At 57.3% G+C, this 14,755-nt stretch overlaps 1 protein-coding gene across 9 annotated transcripts in view; it reads left to right on the forward strand.

The window, feature by feature from the left end:
• The window catches only part of VAV2 (vav guanine nucleotide exchange factor 2), a 155,241-nt gene that overhangs the window by 104,662 nt on the left and 35,824 nt on the right, over positions 1-14,755 (forward strand). For 5 of the 9 annotated variants that reach the window (XM_064171594.1, XM_064171595.1, XM_064171590.1 and 2 more), the window contains exons 4-6: positions 3,136-3,204; positions 10,908-11,010; positions 13,648-13,662. In XM_064171594.1, coding sequence (XP_064027664.1) covers positions 3,136-3,204; positions 10,908-11,010; positions 13,648-13,662 — 187 coding nt within the window. The remainder of the gene's footprint in view (positions 1-3,135; positions 3,205-10,907; positions 11,011-13,647; positions 13,663-14,755) is intronic. The other 4 variants (XM_064171599.1, XM_064171591.1, XM_064171593.1 and 1 more) reach the window with 1 other exon arrangement.

A 14,755-nucleotide genomic window follows, 5' to 3' on the forward strand; every position in this document is an offset into this window, starting at 1 on the left:
GCTGCCCAGAGAGGTTGCTTGGTCTGGTTGCTTGGGCAGGGCTGGGTGCTAGGTTGTGCTGGGTGAGCTTGGAGCTGTCTTGTAACCTGTCTGATTCTGTGGTGTAGGAGCTGTGTACAGGGAGGTGTGGTCCTCTGGCTGGACTCAATGATCTTAGGATCCATTCCAAGCAGGTGGTTCTGTGTTTCTCCTCCTGAGAGCAGATTTGCTCTGCACCTGTGAGCTCTCCCACCCAGAAAGCAGCCCAGAAGGGTTTGGGGTGACCAAGGGGGTGCTGTGCATCACTTGTCAAGAGCCATCAGCAGCTCAAAGCCTTGTCCTCAAGAGGAGAAGCTCACTCTGAAGCTCTCTAACAGATTATTTGGATCTCTCCTTTGCAGGCTCTAAACCAAACACTTCAGCTCAATGCTTCTCCCCTTTGATCTGGGGAAGGGCTGCTGCTGGCTGCTGTGAGCTTGCTCTCTGAAGGAGCCTACTCGGGGAGGTTTATTATCTCTGAGAGCCTGTTCCAGTGGTGTTTGATGTTGCTGGAGCCTTTCACTCTTCCTCTGAGCAGGCTGGGGCAGGGGCTGGGAGGATAAGTGGCTCAGCAGGTGGTTTGTCATGATGGAGTGGAAAACAAATGGTGGTGCTTGACTGAGGCTGTTAAATCAGAGGCGTTTTTGCAGCTGAATGGTCATGAGCTGGGATCCCTGCGGACCCGTGGGGCTTCAGGGGGCTCTGCCTGCTCCTTAGCTGTTGGGGATTCCCAGCTGGAACCCTGTGTGAAGTTGCAGTGCTCCCAGAGATCAAGGTGGGAGAGTTTCCCAGGGCATCCAGAGCTCTTAGTCCCCTTCCAATGTTTCTGCTCTCGTTGGTTTTCCTTAAATCATGGCACAGAAACTGGTCCCCAGCAGTGCAGCAGCTCCTGGGGAAGCTGATGGCTGGGAAGGTGCAGAGCATGGCCCAGCCTGTGCTGCACAGAAAGCTTTTGGGGAACCACAGCGTGGTAGGGAGCTCTGGAGAGCATCCAGTGCAACCCCCCCTGCTCCAGCAGGGCACCCACAGCAGCTTGCCCAGCAGCACAGTGCCCAGCTGGGCTTGGAAGCTCTGCACACAAGGAGACTCCACAGCCTCTCTGGGCAGCCTGCTTGACCAGAGGAGGCTTTCTCCTGCAGGAGCAGTGGTGGAGGGAAGCAGAAGGGGATGGGTTCTGCTTTCCCCATCCTGAGGACTAAGGGAGGACCCCAGCTGGCACTGCACAGCTACCTGGGGGCAGTTGGTTGGATGAATAAGTGACATTGATGGCACCTCCAGGCCAAGGCAGGGAGGTGAGCTCAGCACCCTGGGCTGCAGTGTCCCTTGCACTGCAACAGATCCCAGAATGCCAGCATGGTGGAGTTGGAGATGATCCATGCAAGCCCCTGCTCAGGCAGGGCAGCCCCAGCAGCTTGCCCAGCAGCACAATAGCCAGGTGGAGTTGGAAGTTGTCCAGAGAAGACTCCACAGCCTCTCTGGGCAGCTCTGTCCATGCTTAGGTTATCCCAATGGATTCCCATCCTGCCTCTGCCTTATAGTTGGGCTGTTCCAGCAGGTTTGGAAGCTCTGCAGAGAAGGAGACTGCACAACCTCTGTGGGCAGCTTGCTCCAGGCCTCCAGCACCCTCATACCAACCAAGTTACTCCTCCCAGTCAGATGGAACCCCCTGGGTTCCAGTTTGTGCCCCTTGGCCCATGTGCTGTTGCTGGGCACCACTGAGCAGAGTCTGGCTCCAGCCTCTTACCCCCAGCCTTGCTGAGCATTGCTCAGATCCCTTCAGGGAAGAGCAAGAACTTGTGAGCAAGAGCTGCCCAAAGCCCTTGGTGGCACAGTCCCAGCCCTGGGTGGCTTCTGCTGCAGGCTGGGGGCTGGCACTCTTCTGGAGGGGCACAGGACAGGCATTTCTTAGCTCCTGTGGGCTTGCAGAGAGGCAGAGGAGCCTGGCTGGAGCATGAAACCATCCTGCTGTGTGCTGGGCTCACCTCCTGGCTGTGGGTTGAAGTGAGCTGGCTGCAGGTCTGAGCAGGAGTTCAAGACCCTTGGTCTGAAGCTGCTGGTGGAAAGAAGGTGAAGTGTGGCCAGGAGGGACAGCAAATGGATGCTGGGGAGAGGATCCAAACATAGCAACCTGAGGGGTAGCCAGGCCGTGCAGGAAACCTTGCAGGAGAGCCAATCTGCTGTGAAAGAGGGAGGGCAGGAGGGGAGGGGAGCAAATGCCTCTTGGGGGCAGTTAAAAGTTCATCTGCATCCAGGCTTGCTCCCATGGGCACCCCCCAGCTGCCACCACTGCGGTGCCCTTGGGGGCAGCCCCAGCTGCCATGGCACATGCCATGTTCCCAGAGCTCTGTGCCCACCAGGAGCCCCCCACAGCCCTCCTCACAAGGTGCACCCAGCCCAGGCTGGCCTCCTGCCAGCACTCCTAGGCTCGAATTGAGGCAGTGCTTTTCATCTCCTTCATGCCTTATTTGCTTATGACTCCAGAATGAGCTGAGCAGTTCCTGCATTGCCCTCCCCACGCCCTCCCTGCTCTCTCTTTTAATCTGCTTTCTGCCCTTTTGGTGTCCTTCCCCTCAGCCCCAGGGTGTGATCTTTGTTCAGCTCTCACAGAGGTGTGGATTTGAAAGGACTCCATTCTGCTGGGCATAGGCTGAGATGCTGTTGGGATGCAGCTTGGCCTGTCCTGCTCAAGCAAGGAAGGAGCTGACTGGAGCAGAGAGCAGCAAGGAAGGAGCTGACTGGAGCAGAGAGTTTATCTCTGCCTCAACAAGTCCAACATCAGACTTCAAGCACAGAGGACCCTCATGAAGTTCAGCAAGGCTAAGGGCAGAGCCCTGCACCTGGGGAGGAGCAATAAACTGCAGCAGGACAGGCTGGGAGGGGACTGCTGGAGAGCAGCCCTGGGGAGAGGGAGCTGGGAGTGCTCACCACCTGCTCCCTTCTTCCCTGCCCTGCCAGCAGTGCCCAGGAGAAGCAGCTGAGATGGCAGTGGACTGAGAGCTGATGCAATGAATGTCCCAGAACACCTCCTGCCCCATGGGATGCCTGGGCAGGGGCTGCAGGGAGTGTGCTGCAGGGGTGAGACACCACTAACCTTGGCCTTCTTCTCTCCTTCCCCAGGCCCTTCCCATCAGAGGAGACCACAGAAAATGATGATGATGTGTACAGGAGCCTGGAGGAGCTGGCAGAGTAAGTGGCCTTGTCGTGCCCTGGGGAGGGGGCACAAGGAGGGAAAGGTGGCAGTGGAGTTCCAGCAAAGCCAGGCAGGCTGCTGCCAGTGTTCTGCCAGGCTGGCTGCTGCCAGTGCCTTGCCAGGCAGGCTGCTGCCAGTGTCCTGCCAGGCAGGCTGATGCCAGTGCCTTGCCAGGCTGGCTGCTGCCAGTGTCCTGCCAGGCAGGCTGATGCCAGTGCCTTGCCAGGCTGGCTGCTGCCATTATCCTGCCAGGCTGGCTGCTGCCAGTGCCTTGCCAGACAGGCTGCTGCCAGTGTCCTGCCAGGCTGGCTGCTGCCAGTGTCTTGCCAGGCTGGATCTTTGGATCTTTGGCCGAATCTTCAATCCCATTCTGTGCTTCTGTGCTCCACAACCTCCCTGGAGCTGTTCAGGCCCAGGCTGGATGGAAACTCAAGCCCCCAGGTTGTTTACAGTGAGGGTGGTTGAGGCCCCATCCCTGGAGGTATTCAAGGTGAGGCTGGACAGGGATCTGGGTGACCTGAGCTAGTAGAGGATGTCCCTGCTGAGTGCAGGGGGAGGGGGTTGGGCTGGTTGAGCTTTGGAGGTCCCTTCCACCTGAGCTGATTCTATGATTCTGTAGGTGAAGGGTGAACAGAATCCACCCATAGCTGTGGACCCCCAGGAAGAGCCCAGAGAACCTCTCAGCATCACTGCTGCTGCTCCTTCTGACACAGCAGGAGCAGGCTGCCCAGAGAGGTTGTGGAACCATAGAACCATAGAATCAGGCAGGTTGGAAGAGAGCTCCAAACTCATCCAGCCCAACCTAGCACCCAGCCCTGCCCAACCAACCAGCCCATGGCACTAAGTGCCCCAGCCAGGCTTGGCTGCAACACCTCCAGGGAGTCTCCTTCTTTGCAGGCTTTCAAGCCCCATCTGGATGTGTTCCTCTGTGACCTGCCCTAAGGGAGCCTGGGGTTGCATTCAGTGATCTCTGGAGGGCCCTTCCAACCCCCACCATTCCCTGATTCTCTGACCAACCACAGTTTCCCTTCCTCCCTTTGACAAGGAGCATCTCTTTCCATGCTGGACAAGGAAACTTTGACTGGGAATGTGCTGGTGCCAGTGGTGCATAATGGGCACCGATGCTGGGTGCTGGCAAACTGCAGGGCTGCATGAGAAAGCTCTTTCTTAGCTGCTGCTGATCTTCCAGCAGCTGAACAAGGACATCATTCATCTGCTGGGAGTGATTCAGTCCACCCAGCATCTTGGCATTGAATGTTGCTGATGATCCAGCAGCCTTGGGAAGATCCCAGAGAATCCAAAAGGCTTTGTTGGAGGCCAGGAGCTGATTGGGTTTGTTCTTTGGGTCACCTTGGAGTGATGCAGAGCTCCATACCAGGTGGATTTGGAAGCTGTCCAGAGAAGGAGACTCCACAGCCTCTCTGGGCAGCCTGCTCCAGGCCTCCAGCACCCTCACACCAAACAACTTTCTCCTTCTGGTCAGATGGAACCTTCTGTGTTCCACTTTGTGCCCTGGGGGCAGTTGATTGGGTGAATAAGTGACATTGGTTGCACCTCCAGGCAGCCCTCTGAGCATCCTCCTGGCCCTGCTCTGGACACTCTCCAGCATCTCCACAGCCCTCTTGTCCCAGGGGCTCCAGGGCTGGATGCAGCACTCCAGGTGGGGTCTCAGCAGAGCAGAGGGGCAGAATCCCCTCCCTGGCCCTGCTGACCACACTTCTGCTGCTGCAGCCCAGGCTCTGCTTGGCTTTCTGGGCTGCAAGTGCACACTGCTGGCTCCTGCTGAGCTTCTCCTCCAGCAGCATCCCCAGGTCCCTCTCCTCAGGGCTGCTCTCCAGCCTGGCACTGCCCAGCCTGGATCTGTGCTTGGCATTGCCTCCACCCAGCTGCAGTACCTTGCACTTGGTCTCATTGAAGCTCCTGAGGTTGGCTTGTGCCCACCTCTGCAGCCTGTGCTGCTCCCTCTGGATGGATCCTGCCCTCCAGCCTGGCTGCTGCACCACACAGCTCGGTGTGGGCAGCAAACTTGCTGAGGCTGCACTCAGTGCCTCTGTCCATGGCACCCACAGAGATGTGCAGCTCCCCAGTAAGTGCAGCTGCCCAGTGCTGGCTCAGCCATCCAGCAGAGCCAGGCAGATGATGGCCTGGAAACAGCAAACCTCCCTCCCGGGGAAAGAAACCCCCAGGAAGAGCTCTTGGTGATGAAAAGGGAGAGGGGAAGTGAAAAGGGTATCAGGGGAGCTAGAAAGTGCTCAGACTGCCTGTCCTCAACCCACTGGCCCCCCAGGCTTGCTTGGCCAGATGGTGGCCTGCAGAGGGGCTGGGCAGATGGGGAGGGCTGGGCAGGGTGCAAGTGGTGCCCAACCCGTGGTGGGAGCAGCAGGCAATGGAGGTTTGGCCTCTGCTGCCTGATTTATTTCTGCAGGCCCTAATGGCACAGCCTCGAGCAGCAGCTGCATTTTGGGGGGGGAGGGGAAGTGCCCTGGACACGTGCAGGGCTTTGTAATTGCCTGGAGCCTGTGTCCCCCCCCCCAGAAAATCAAAGGCAGCCTCCTCCTGGAGGGCTGTGAGTTGCTGCTTGCCTCTTGGCAGTTATCTACCTGCTGCTGGGCATCTTCCCTGCCAACTGCTTCTCCACCTCTCTTGCTGGCTGTGTCAGCTGTCCCAGGCCAGAGCTAGAGCAGGGTAGGTTTAGGTTGGACATTAGGAAGAAGTCCTTTACTTATGGGAGTGGTGAGACGCTGCAATGGGCTCCCCAGGGGAGCTGTGGATGTCTCACCCCTAGAAGTGTTCAGGACAAGGCTGGATGAGGCTTTGAGCAACCTGGGCTGGTGGGAGGTGTCCCTGCCCATGGCAAGGGGCTGGAATTGGATGAGCTTTAAGGTCTTTAACAACTCAAGCCAGTCTGTGACTCCATCATGACTTCAAACAGAGATTTCTCTCTTGCATGAGGCTGTTTGTGCCAACTGCTTAAAGCTACCCTGAGGGGAGTGGAACATTGGAACAGGTTGCCCAGAGAGGTAGTTGAGGTCCTCACCCTGGAGATCACAGAATCAACCAGGTCCCACCTAACACCTTCTAATTAACTAAGCCATGGCACTAAGTGCCTCATGCAGCCTCCTCTGAAACACCTCCAGGGATGGGGACTCCACCACCTCCCTGGGCAGCCCATTCCAATGCCAATCACTCTCTCTGCCAACAACTTCCTAACAACATCCAGCCTGAGCCTGCCCTGGCACAGCTTGAGGCTGTGTCCCCTTCTTCTGTTACTGGGTGCCTGGTGGCAGAGCCCAACCCCACCTGGCTACAGCCTCCCTGCAGGGAGCTGCAGACAGCAATGAGCTCTGCCCTGAGCCTCCTCTTCTCCAGGCTGATATTGTGAGAGGCTGGAATGGGTTGCCCAGGGAGGGGGTTGAGGCCCCATGGCTGGAGGTGTTTGAGGCCAGGCTGGCTGAGGCTGTGTGCAGCCTGCTCTAGGGTAGGGTGTCCCTGGGCATGGCAGGGGGGTTGGCACTGCCTGCTCCTTGTGGTCCCTTCCAACCCTGCCTGGTTCTGTGATTCAAACCCAGTGCTTTTGCCTGCCATTGCCTTTGGCTCTGAAGAGCTTTCTCCTTTTTTTGCTGGCTGGGCAAGGTGCTGCCAGCCCAAAGCTGGTTACATCCATCCTAATAAGACTAATTGCAAATGCTGGTGTTAAGTCTGGAGGGTGGAGAAAATCCTCCTCCTAAAGCCAGAGCTGTCAGCAAATCTCCTAATCCCAGCAGCAGATTGGAGGCTCTGATACCCACAGGGAGCTCACAGGCTCTGCTGCTGCTGCTGCTGCTGCTGGAGGAGGAAACTGCTTCTCTGTGTGACAGACAAGGTGAGGACCTGGCCAGCCTGGCTCAGGTTGCTCAGGGGCAGGCTCGGGGTGCTCAGTTGATTGCCTCCAGCAGCAGAGGGCTTGTGCTGCACCTGGCAAGTCCCTGCCCTGCTTTCCTTCCCCTCCTGGCAGTCAGGATTTTAGTGTCTTCAGAGGTTGCCACTGGTTGCAATCAGCCCAGCAGCTGCTTCCTGCTGGGCAGGGGGCACCTTTCCAGCTCTGCCAGACAGAGTGCAGAGACCCATGAAAAGCAAACCTGTGTCAAGCAGCGACAGCAGCAGCCCTGGCACACACCAGTGGAGGCTGAGCTGCAACTTGTGCTGCTCCCCATCGAGCTGGCAGCCTCTGCTCTTCCTCAGGGCTGCACTGGGGATGCCTTCAATAAATAAGGGTCCAGTGGGCAAAGGGTTTTGTTGTTTCAGCCCCACCACAGCTGTTGGCTTTGAGCATCTCTGCTGCCTCTCCCCTGAGCTCTCCAAGGAAGGGGTCAGGATGCCCTCAGGATAAGGGAGTTGTCCTCTCTACCCTGCCCTACTGAGCCTACTTCTGGACTACTGGGGCCAGGGCTGGGCTCCCCAGCTCAAGGGAGGTAGGGAACTGCTGGAGAGAGTCCAGAGGAGGCTGCAAAGCTGCTGAGGGGCCTGGAGCAGCTCTGTGAGGAGCAAAGGCTGAGAGCCTGCAGAAGAGCAGCCCCAGAGGGGAGCTGAGCAATGCTCAGCAAGAGCTAAAGGATGAGGGGCAAGAGGCTGGGGCCAGGCTCTTGTTAGTGATGCCCAGGGACAGGCCAAGGAGCAGTGGGCACAAACTGGAAGCCAGGAGGCTCCATCTGAATGGAGCTTGAGGCTGTGTCCCCTTCTTCTATCCCTGGCTGCCTGGCAGCAGAGCCCAACCCCACCTGGCTACAGCCTCCCTGCAGGCAGCTGCAGACAGCAATGAGCTCTGCCCTGAGCCTCCTCTGCTGCAGGCTGCACACCCCCAGCTCCCTCAGCCTCTCCTCACAGGGCTCTGCTCCAGGCCCCTCCCCAGCCCTACTGCCCTTCTCCAAACACCTTCCAGCACCTCAACATCTCTGTGCAATTCAGGAGCCACAACTGGACACAACACTCCAGGTGTCTCCTGAGCAGTGCTGAGCACAGGGGCACAAGAACCTCCCTTGTCCTGCTCCCCACACTGTTCCTGAGCCAGCCCAGGATGCCATTGGCTCTGCTGCCCACCTGGGCACTGCTGCCTCCTCTGCAGCTCCTCTCTCCCAGCACCCCCAGCTCCCTCTCTGCCTGCCTGCTCTCAGCCACTCACTCAGAATGTGAGATGTCCCAGAACCCCCTCAAAATGCTCCTCCTTCTGTACCTACCCCAAAACCCAGGCTCTTGGTGCTGGTGGTGAGCAGCCAGCAGGCAGAGCAGGTTCTGCTCCAGCTCTCCCCATGCTCCTGTCGCACCCAGCCAGGCTCATCCTCGTAGCATTACCCCAACCATACGTTTCCTAACACCCCTGGTGCCAGGGGAATGATGTATAGAGAGGCAGGCAGCAGTCTGAGAGGTGTGGGGAGGGAAGATTAATCAGGAAAGCAGGAGTTGGTAGCTCTGGATAAGGAGTGGAGGAGAGAATATAAATATTGGTGCAGATAATGACGGCGGCAGCAGCGCTTGGGAGGGGGAAGATGGATCACCAGCTATTAGTGGGCATTATGAGAGCAGCTGTAATGCATCACTCTGCAGCAACTGGAGATGGAGAGTTCCTGCCAAGGTGTTTAAAATCCACACACACACATCCCCCTCCAAAAAATAGGATTTGATTCAGTAGGGCTGGTTTTAAGAGGAGGAAGAGAAAGCCAACCTGGTGGCACCGCCTGATGCTCTCCCTGCCAAGCCAAGGGTCCCTGTTGGATGGAGCAGAGTTTGGGCAGCTCACAGCATCCCAGAATGGCAGGGGCTGGAAGGGACCTTCAGAGCTCAGCCAGTCCAACCTCCCTGCCAGAGCAGCAGCACTCAGAGCAGATCACACAGGAACACATCCAGGCAGGGTTTGAATATCTCCAGAGAGGGAGACTCCACAGCCCCCCTGGGCAGCCTGTGCCAGGCTCTGTCACCTTCACAGGGAGAAAATTCCTCCTCATGTTTCCATGAAGCTTCCTCTGCCTCAGCTTCCCCCAGTGTCCCTTGTGCTGGCACTGGCATCCCCCAGCAGAGCCTGGCTGCAGCCTCCTGCCACTCACCTGCACACATTGATAACCACTGCTGAGTTCCCCTCTCAGTCTCCTCTCTCCCAGCTCCCAGCCCCAGCTCCCTCAGGCTCTGCTCCTAACAGAGCTGTTCCATTCCCTTCAGCATCTCTGTGGCTCTGTGCTGGACTCTCTCCAGCAGTTCTGTGTCTCTCTTGAACTGGGGGGTCCAGAGCTGGACACAGTGCTCCAGATGTGGCCTCAGCAGGGCAGAGAAGAGGGGCAGGAGAACCTCTCTCGACCTGCTACCCACAGCCCTTCTAATCCAGCCCAGAGTGGCATTGCCCCTCCTGGCACCAGAGCACATTGCTGGCTCTTGGTCACCCTCCCACCCACCAGGACCCCCAGAGCCTTTTCCCCTTCGCTGCCTTCCAACAGCTCAGTGCCCAACCTCTGCTGCTCCCTGGGGTTGTTCTTTCCCAGGTGCCAGACTCTCTTGCCCTTGTTGTTGAGCAGGGATTGTGCTCTCTGGGATCTGGTGGATCACCAATACAAAAGGAATCCAGAATTTCCAAACCTGGATGTGGTGCCTGTGGGGCCATGGCTGGAGGTGGCTGCCTGAGCCAGGCTGAGCTCTGCCCATGGCTGCTTTGTGTCTGAAAGAAGAGAGGCAGGAGATGCCCAGGAGGCTGTGGGCATGCTGGGGGGCAGGTGGAGCTGGAGTTGGTTGCCTGTGGTGGCTCAGGTGGTCCTGTTGTGGCTCTTGGCTGTCAGATGCCTCTCAGCTGAGCCCATTAGCAGCAAGCAGAATCTCTGCAGGGGCAGAGCAGGCAGACCATGGCAGAGTGGGCATCACAGGCACACTTGGCATGAGGCTTGGAGCAGGTCTTGGCTGGAATCCCTGCTCATGGCAGGCAGTTGGACTTTTCCAGCCTCTGGCAAACAGGAGGAGATGGGCAGCAAGTGGGAAAAGCAGAGACTCCTGGTGCAGGGGGAGGAGGTGGATTGACCACTCTGGAGAGACCTCATCTTGAGTGCTGCCTTCAGCTTTGGGCTCCCCAGTTGAAGGGGACAGGGATCTGCTGGAGAGGGTCCAAGGGAGGGCTATGAGGATGCTGAGGGGACTGGAGCACTGCCTGGTGAGGAGAGGCTGAGGGCCCTGGGGCTGCTTAGTCTGGAGAGGAGAAGACTGAGAGGGGATTGAATCAATGTCTACAACTATCTGAGGGCTGGGGGTCAGGAGGGGGGGACAGGCTCTGCTCACTGCTGCCTGGGGTAGGACAAGCAGCAATGGATGGAAGCTGCAGCACAGGAGGTTGCAGCTCAACACAAGGGGAACTTCTTGCCTGGAAGGGTCCCAGAGCCCTGGCACAGGCTGCCCAGAGAGGTTGTGGAGTCTCCTTGTGTGGAGCCTTTGCAGGCCTGTCTGGATGTGTTCCTGTGTGCCCTGAGCTAGCTTGGATGGTCCTGCTGTGGCAGGGGGCTTGGATTTGATGATCTCTTTGGGTCCCTTCCAACCCCTGACATCTGTGTGCCTGTGCCCATGCCAGTGCTGTGGGGCAGGAGAGCTTCCTCACTGTGGTGGTTGCCCTTGGTGTGAGGGCAGTGCTGGGGTGGTCTGATCAAGTTCCAGTGGGGGTTGTCACCACTAAATGCCTCTCTCCTTCTCCTTGCAGCGAGCATGACCTGGGGGAGGACATTTACGACTGCGTCCCCTGTGAGGATGAAGGTGATGACATCTATGAAGATATCATCAGAGTGGAAGTTCAGCAGCCCATGGTAACCATTCCTGTGCAGCTCTGAGGCTGCACCTCGGGGGGAGGGGATGGGAGGGGGAGGGGGGAGAGGAAGGGTGACAGTGCTGGTGGAAGGTCTGGAACACAAACCCTATAAGGAGAGGCTGAGGGAGCTGGGGGTGTGCAGCCTGCAGCAGAGGAGGCTCAGGGCAGAGCTCATTGCTGTCTGCAGCTGCCTGCAGGGAGGCTGTAGCCAGGTGGGGTTGGGCTCTGCTGCCAGGCAGCCAGCAGCAGAAGAAGGGGACACAGCCTGAAGCTGTGCCAGGGCAGGTCTAGGCTGGATGTTAGGAGGAAGTTCCTGGCAGAGAGAGTGATTGGCATTGGAATGGGCTGCCCAGGGAGGTGGTGGAGTCTTTGTGGCTGGAGGTGTTGAAGCCAAGCCTGGCTGGGGCACTTAGTGCCATGGTCTGGTTGCTTGGCCAGGGCTGGGTGCTAGGTTGTGCTGTCTGAGCTTGGAGCTCTCTTCCAACCTGCTTGGTTCTCTGATCTCTGTGTGCAGGATCCAGCACTTGGCTGTGCCTGCTGCTGCTCCAAGCCTGCCTCTCTGAGCAGGTAGCTGCTGACAGTGAAGCTTTCTGGGGCAGTAGTGGAGGCTCATGTGGCTTTAGGGCCAAGCAACTGAGCCCATTCATCATCCCTAATTACCTTTTGGTGATAGAGAAATCCTCCATGAGGAGCATTAACTCCACAGCAAGCTCTGGTGCAAAACTCATGCTGCATGGATGAGGCTGGGGGGTGCTGGTCGCTCTTGAATCTTCCCAGAGGTGACCACAGCCCCCCCTTGCTCTCTGTGTCTGCAGTGCTGAGCAGCTGAGCTGCCCTGGCTTCTGCAGGGACCTTTCCACCAGAGCATGACCTTCTCCATGTCCTCCTGGCTTGCTCTTTGCCACCCCTCAGGCTTTGTGCAGGCTCTAATGCCAGCCTCCTGGCTGCAGACAGCTCTGGCACTGGTCCATATCTCCCCACAGCAAAGAAGGATCACTGGATAAGCTCAGTGATGAGTGAAATCCCCTGGGGCAGGGTGCATGGCTGTGCTGGATGAGGTGCTGGGAAGCTTCACCCCCTGGTGAACAAGCCAAGCTGTGCAGCTCTGATGCCCCCATGCTGCTTTCTCACCCATCCTAAGCCTGGCTGCAAGTGGTCCCCAGACCACCTTGATGGTGCTTGAGACATTTGCTCCTTTCCTCTCTTGTCTGCAGCCTGAGTTGCTCCCAGTGCACCAAAATCCTGCCTGGATCAAGGAATCAGGCACAGACTATTCCCACTCATCCTGCCAAAGGGCTTGGAGCTGTCTGCAGACACTGGTGGCAGTGCCAAAGTCAACACAGCTCCCTGGCCACCAGCTCCTCTGCTGTGTGCCATCAATTGCAGAAGCCATTTGGCCCCAAACCTGCCCCTTGGGAAGGCTTTGGGTAGGAATTCCTGGCATCAGTGGCAAAAACTGGGAGGAAAACTCCCACCATGTGGGTGTCCAGCAGCTGGGAAGGGCAGGGCAGGATTTTAGGGTCAGTGGAGCTGGCATTTTTTCACTGCCCCTCCACAGTGTTTCCTGTGTTCTTGGATGTGCTGGGAAGTGATGGAGCTGATGGCTCTGACTCCTTTTCCTCCACTGCCCAGGGCCAAAGAGTCTGCTTTTCATCCAAGCACTAAATGTGTGCTGGCAGCCCAGAAGCCAAAAATGTCCTGGGCTGCATCAAAACTGGTAAGAGGAGCAGGACAAGGAGAGGATTCTGCCCCTCTGCTCTGCTCAGACCTCACCTGCAGTGCTGCATCCACTTCTGGTGTCCACAGCACAAGGAGGACCTGGAACTGTTGGAGCAGGTCCAGAGGAGGCCACAAAGAGGATCACAGCAGCTCTGCTATGGGGTTAGGCTGAAAGAGTTGGGGCTGCTCAGCCTGGAGAAGAGAAGGCTCTGGGGAGACCTTAGAGCAGCCTGGCAGTGCCTGAGGGAGCTACAGGAGAGCTGGGGAGGGGCTTTTGGCCAGGGCTGGGAGTGATAGGATGAGAGTGAATGGATTGATCCTGTTCAGCCTGGAGAAGAGAAGGCTCTGGGGAGACCTTAGAGCAGCCTGGCAGTACCTGAGGGAGCTACAGGAGAGCTGGGGAGGGGCTTTTGGCCAGGGCTGGGAGTGATAGGATGAGAGTGAATGGATTGATCCTGTTCAGCCTGGAGAAGAGAAGGCTCTGGGGAGACCTTAGAGCAGCCTGGCAGTGCCTGAGGGAGCTACAGGAGAGCTGGGGAGGGGCTTTTGGCCAGGGCTGGGAGTGCCAGGACATGGGACTATGGCTTTAAGATGGAAGAGGAGAGACTGAGAGAGGAGATGAGGAAGAAATTCTTTAGAATGAGGGTGGGGAGACACTGGCACAGGCTGCCCAAGGAGGCTGTGGCTGCTCCCTCCCTGGAGGTGTTCAAGGCCAGCTTGGATGAGGCCCTGAGCAACCTGGGCTGGTGGGAGGTGTCCCTGCCCTTGGCAGGGGAGTTGGAACTGGATGATCTTGAAGATCTCTTCCAACCCAACCCATTCTGTGAGTCTAAAAGGTGCCTGAAGGTTGGGATTTCTCTGCACGGTGTCAAAGTGTTCGATGCTAATTGGTTTGTTGTGTTCCTGCATGCTGCAGATCAGATACATGCAGGTAAGAGCCATTGCTTTCCACCCCTGACCTCCTCTCCAGCTGATAGATCCTCTGAGCTGAGAGAGCTCTGAAGGGCTGCAGAAGGTGCCCATGGCTGTGCATGATAACTCAGCCTCCATCTAGGAGTCCCCTGCCAAGTGCAGAGCCACTGATTTCAACCCCTGATCTCCTCTCCAGCTGATAGATCCTCTGAGCTGAGAGAGCTCTGAAGGGCTGCAGAAGGTGCCCATGGCTGTGCATGATAACTCAGACAACATCTAGGAGTCCTCTGCCAAGTGCAGAGCCACTGATTTCAAACCCTGATCTCCTCTCCAGCAGATAGAACCTCTGAGCTGAGAGAGCTCTGTGTGCATGATCTAACTCAGACCCCATCTAGGAGTCCCCTGCCCAGTGCAGACCCACTGCTTTCAACCTCTGATCTCCTCTCCAGCTGATAGAACCTCTGAGCTGAGAGAGCTCTGTGTGCATGATCTAACTAAGCCTCCATCTAGGAGTCCCCTGCCAAGTGCAGAGCCACTGATTTCCACCCTTGATCTCCTCTCCAGCAGATAGATCCTCTGAGCTGAGAGAGCTCCGAGGGGCTGCAGAAGGTGTCCATGGCTGTGCATGATAACTCAGACAACATCTAGGAGTCCCCTGCCAAGTGTAGAGCCACTGATTTCAACCCCTGATCTCCTCTCCAGCTGATAGAACCTCTGAGCTGAGAGAGCTCTGTGTGCATGACCTAACTCAGCCTCCATCTGGGAGTCCCCTGCCAAGTGCAGAGCCTGCCCTGACCAAGTGCAGCTCTCCCCAGGGCTTGCTCTCAGCTCTACCTTCCAGACACCAAAGCAAGAGAAGTGACTGCAGGAGCTGAGCACTATCAGCTTCAACCTAAAGCCAGGCAACCCTGGCAGGGCATCTGTGGGAGTCTCACATAATATTTGTGACCCATTTTAGGCTCTGTTGTGAATTTCATCACAAGCAAAGGCAAAAAGACTTTGGGGGAAGGCAGCAGCTGGCTCCCATTTGTGCTTCTTGAGCTGCTGGTGATGGCTGCAAGGCTGCAGAGCTTGATAGGTTGAAGCAGATTGAACAGTCCAGCACCAAAGCA

This window comes from Pogoniulus pusillus, chromosome 35 (assembly GCF_015220805.1).
Source record: "Pogoniulus pusillus isolate bPogPus1 chromosome 35, bPogPus1.pri, whole genome shotgun sequence".
Lineage (NCBI taxonomy): Eukaryota > Metazoa > Chordata > Aves > Piciformes > Lybiidae > Pogoniulus > Pogoniulus pusillus.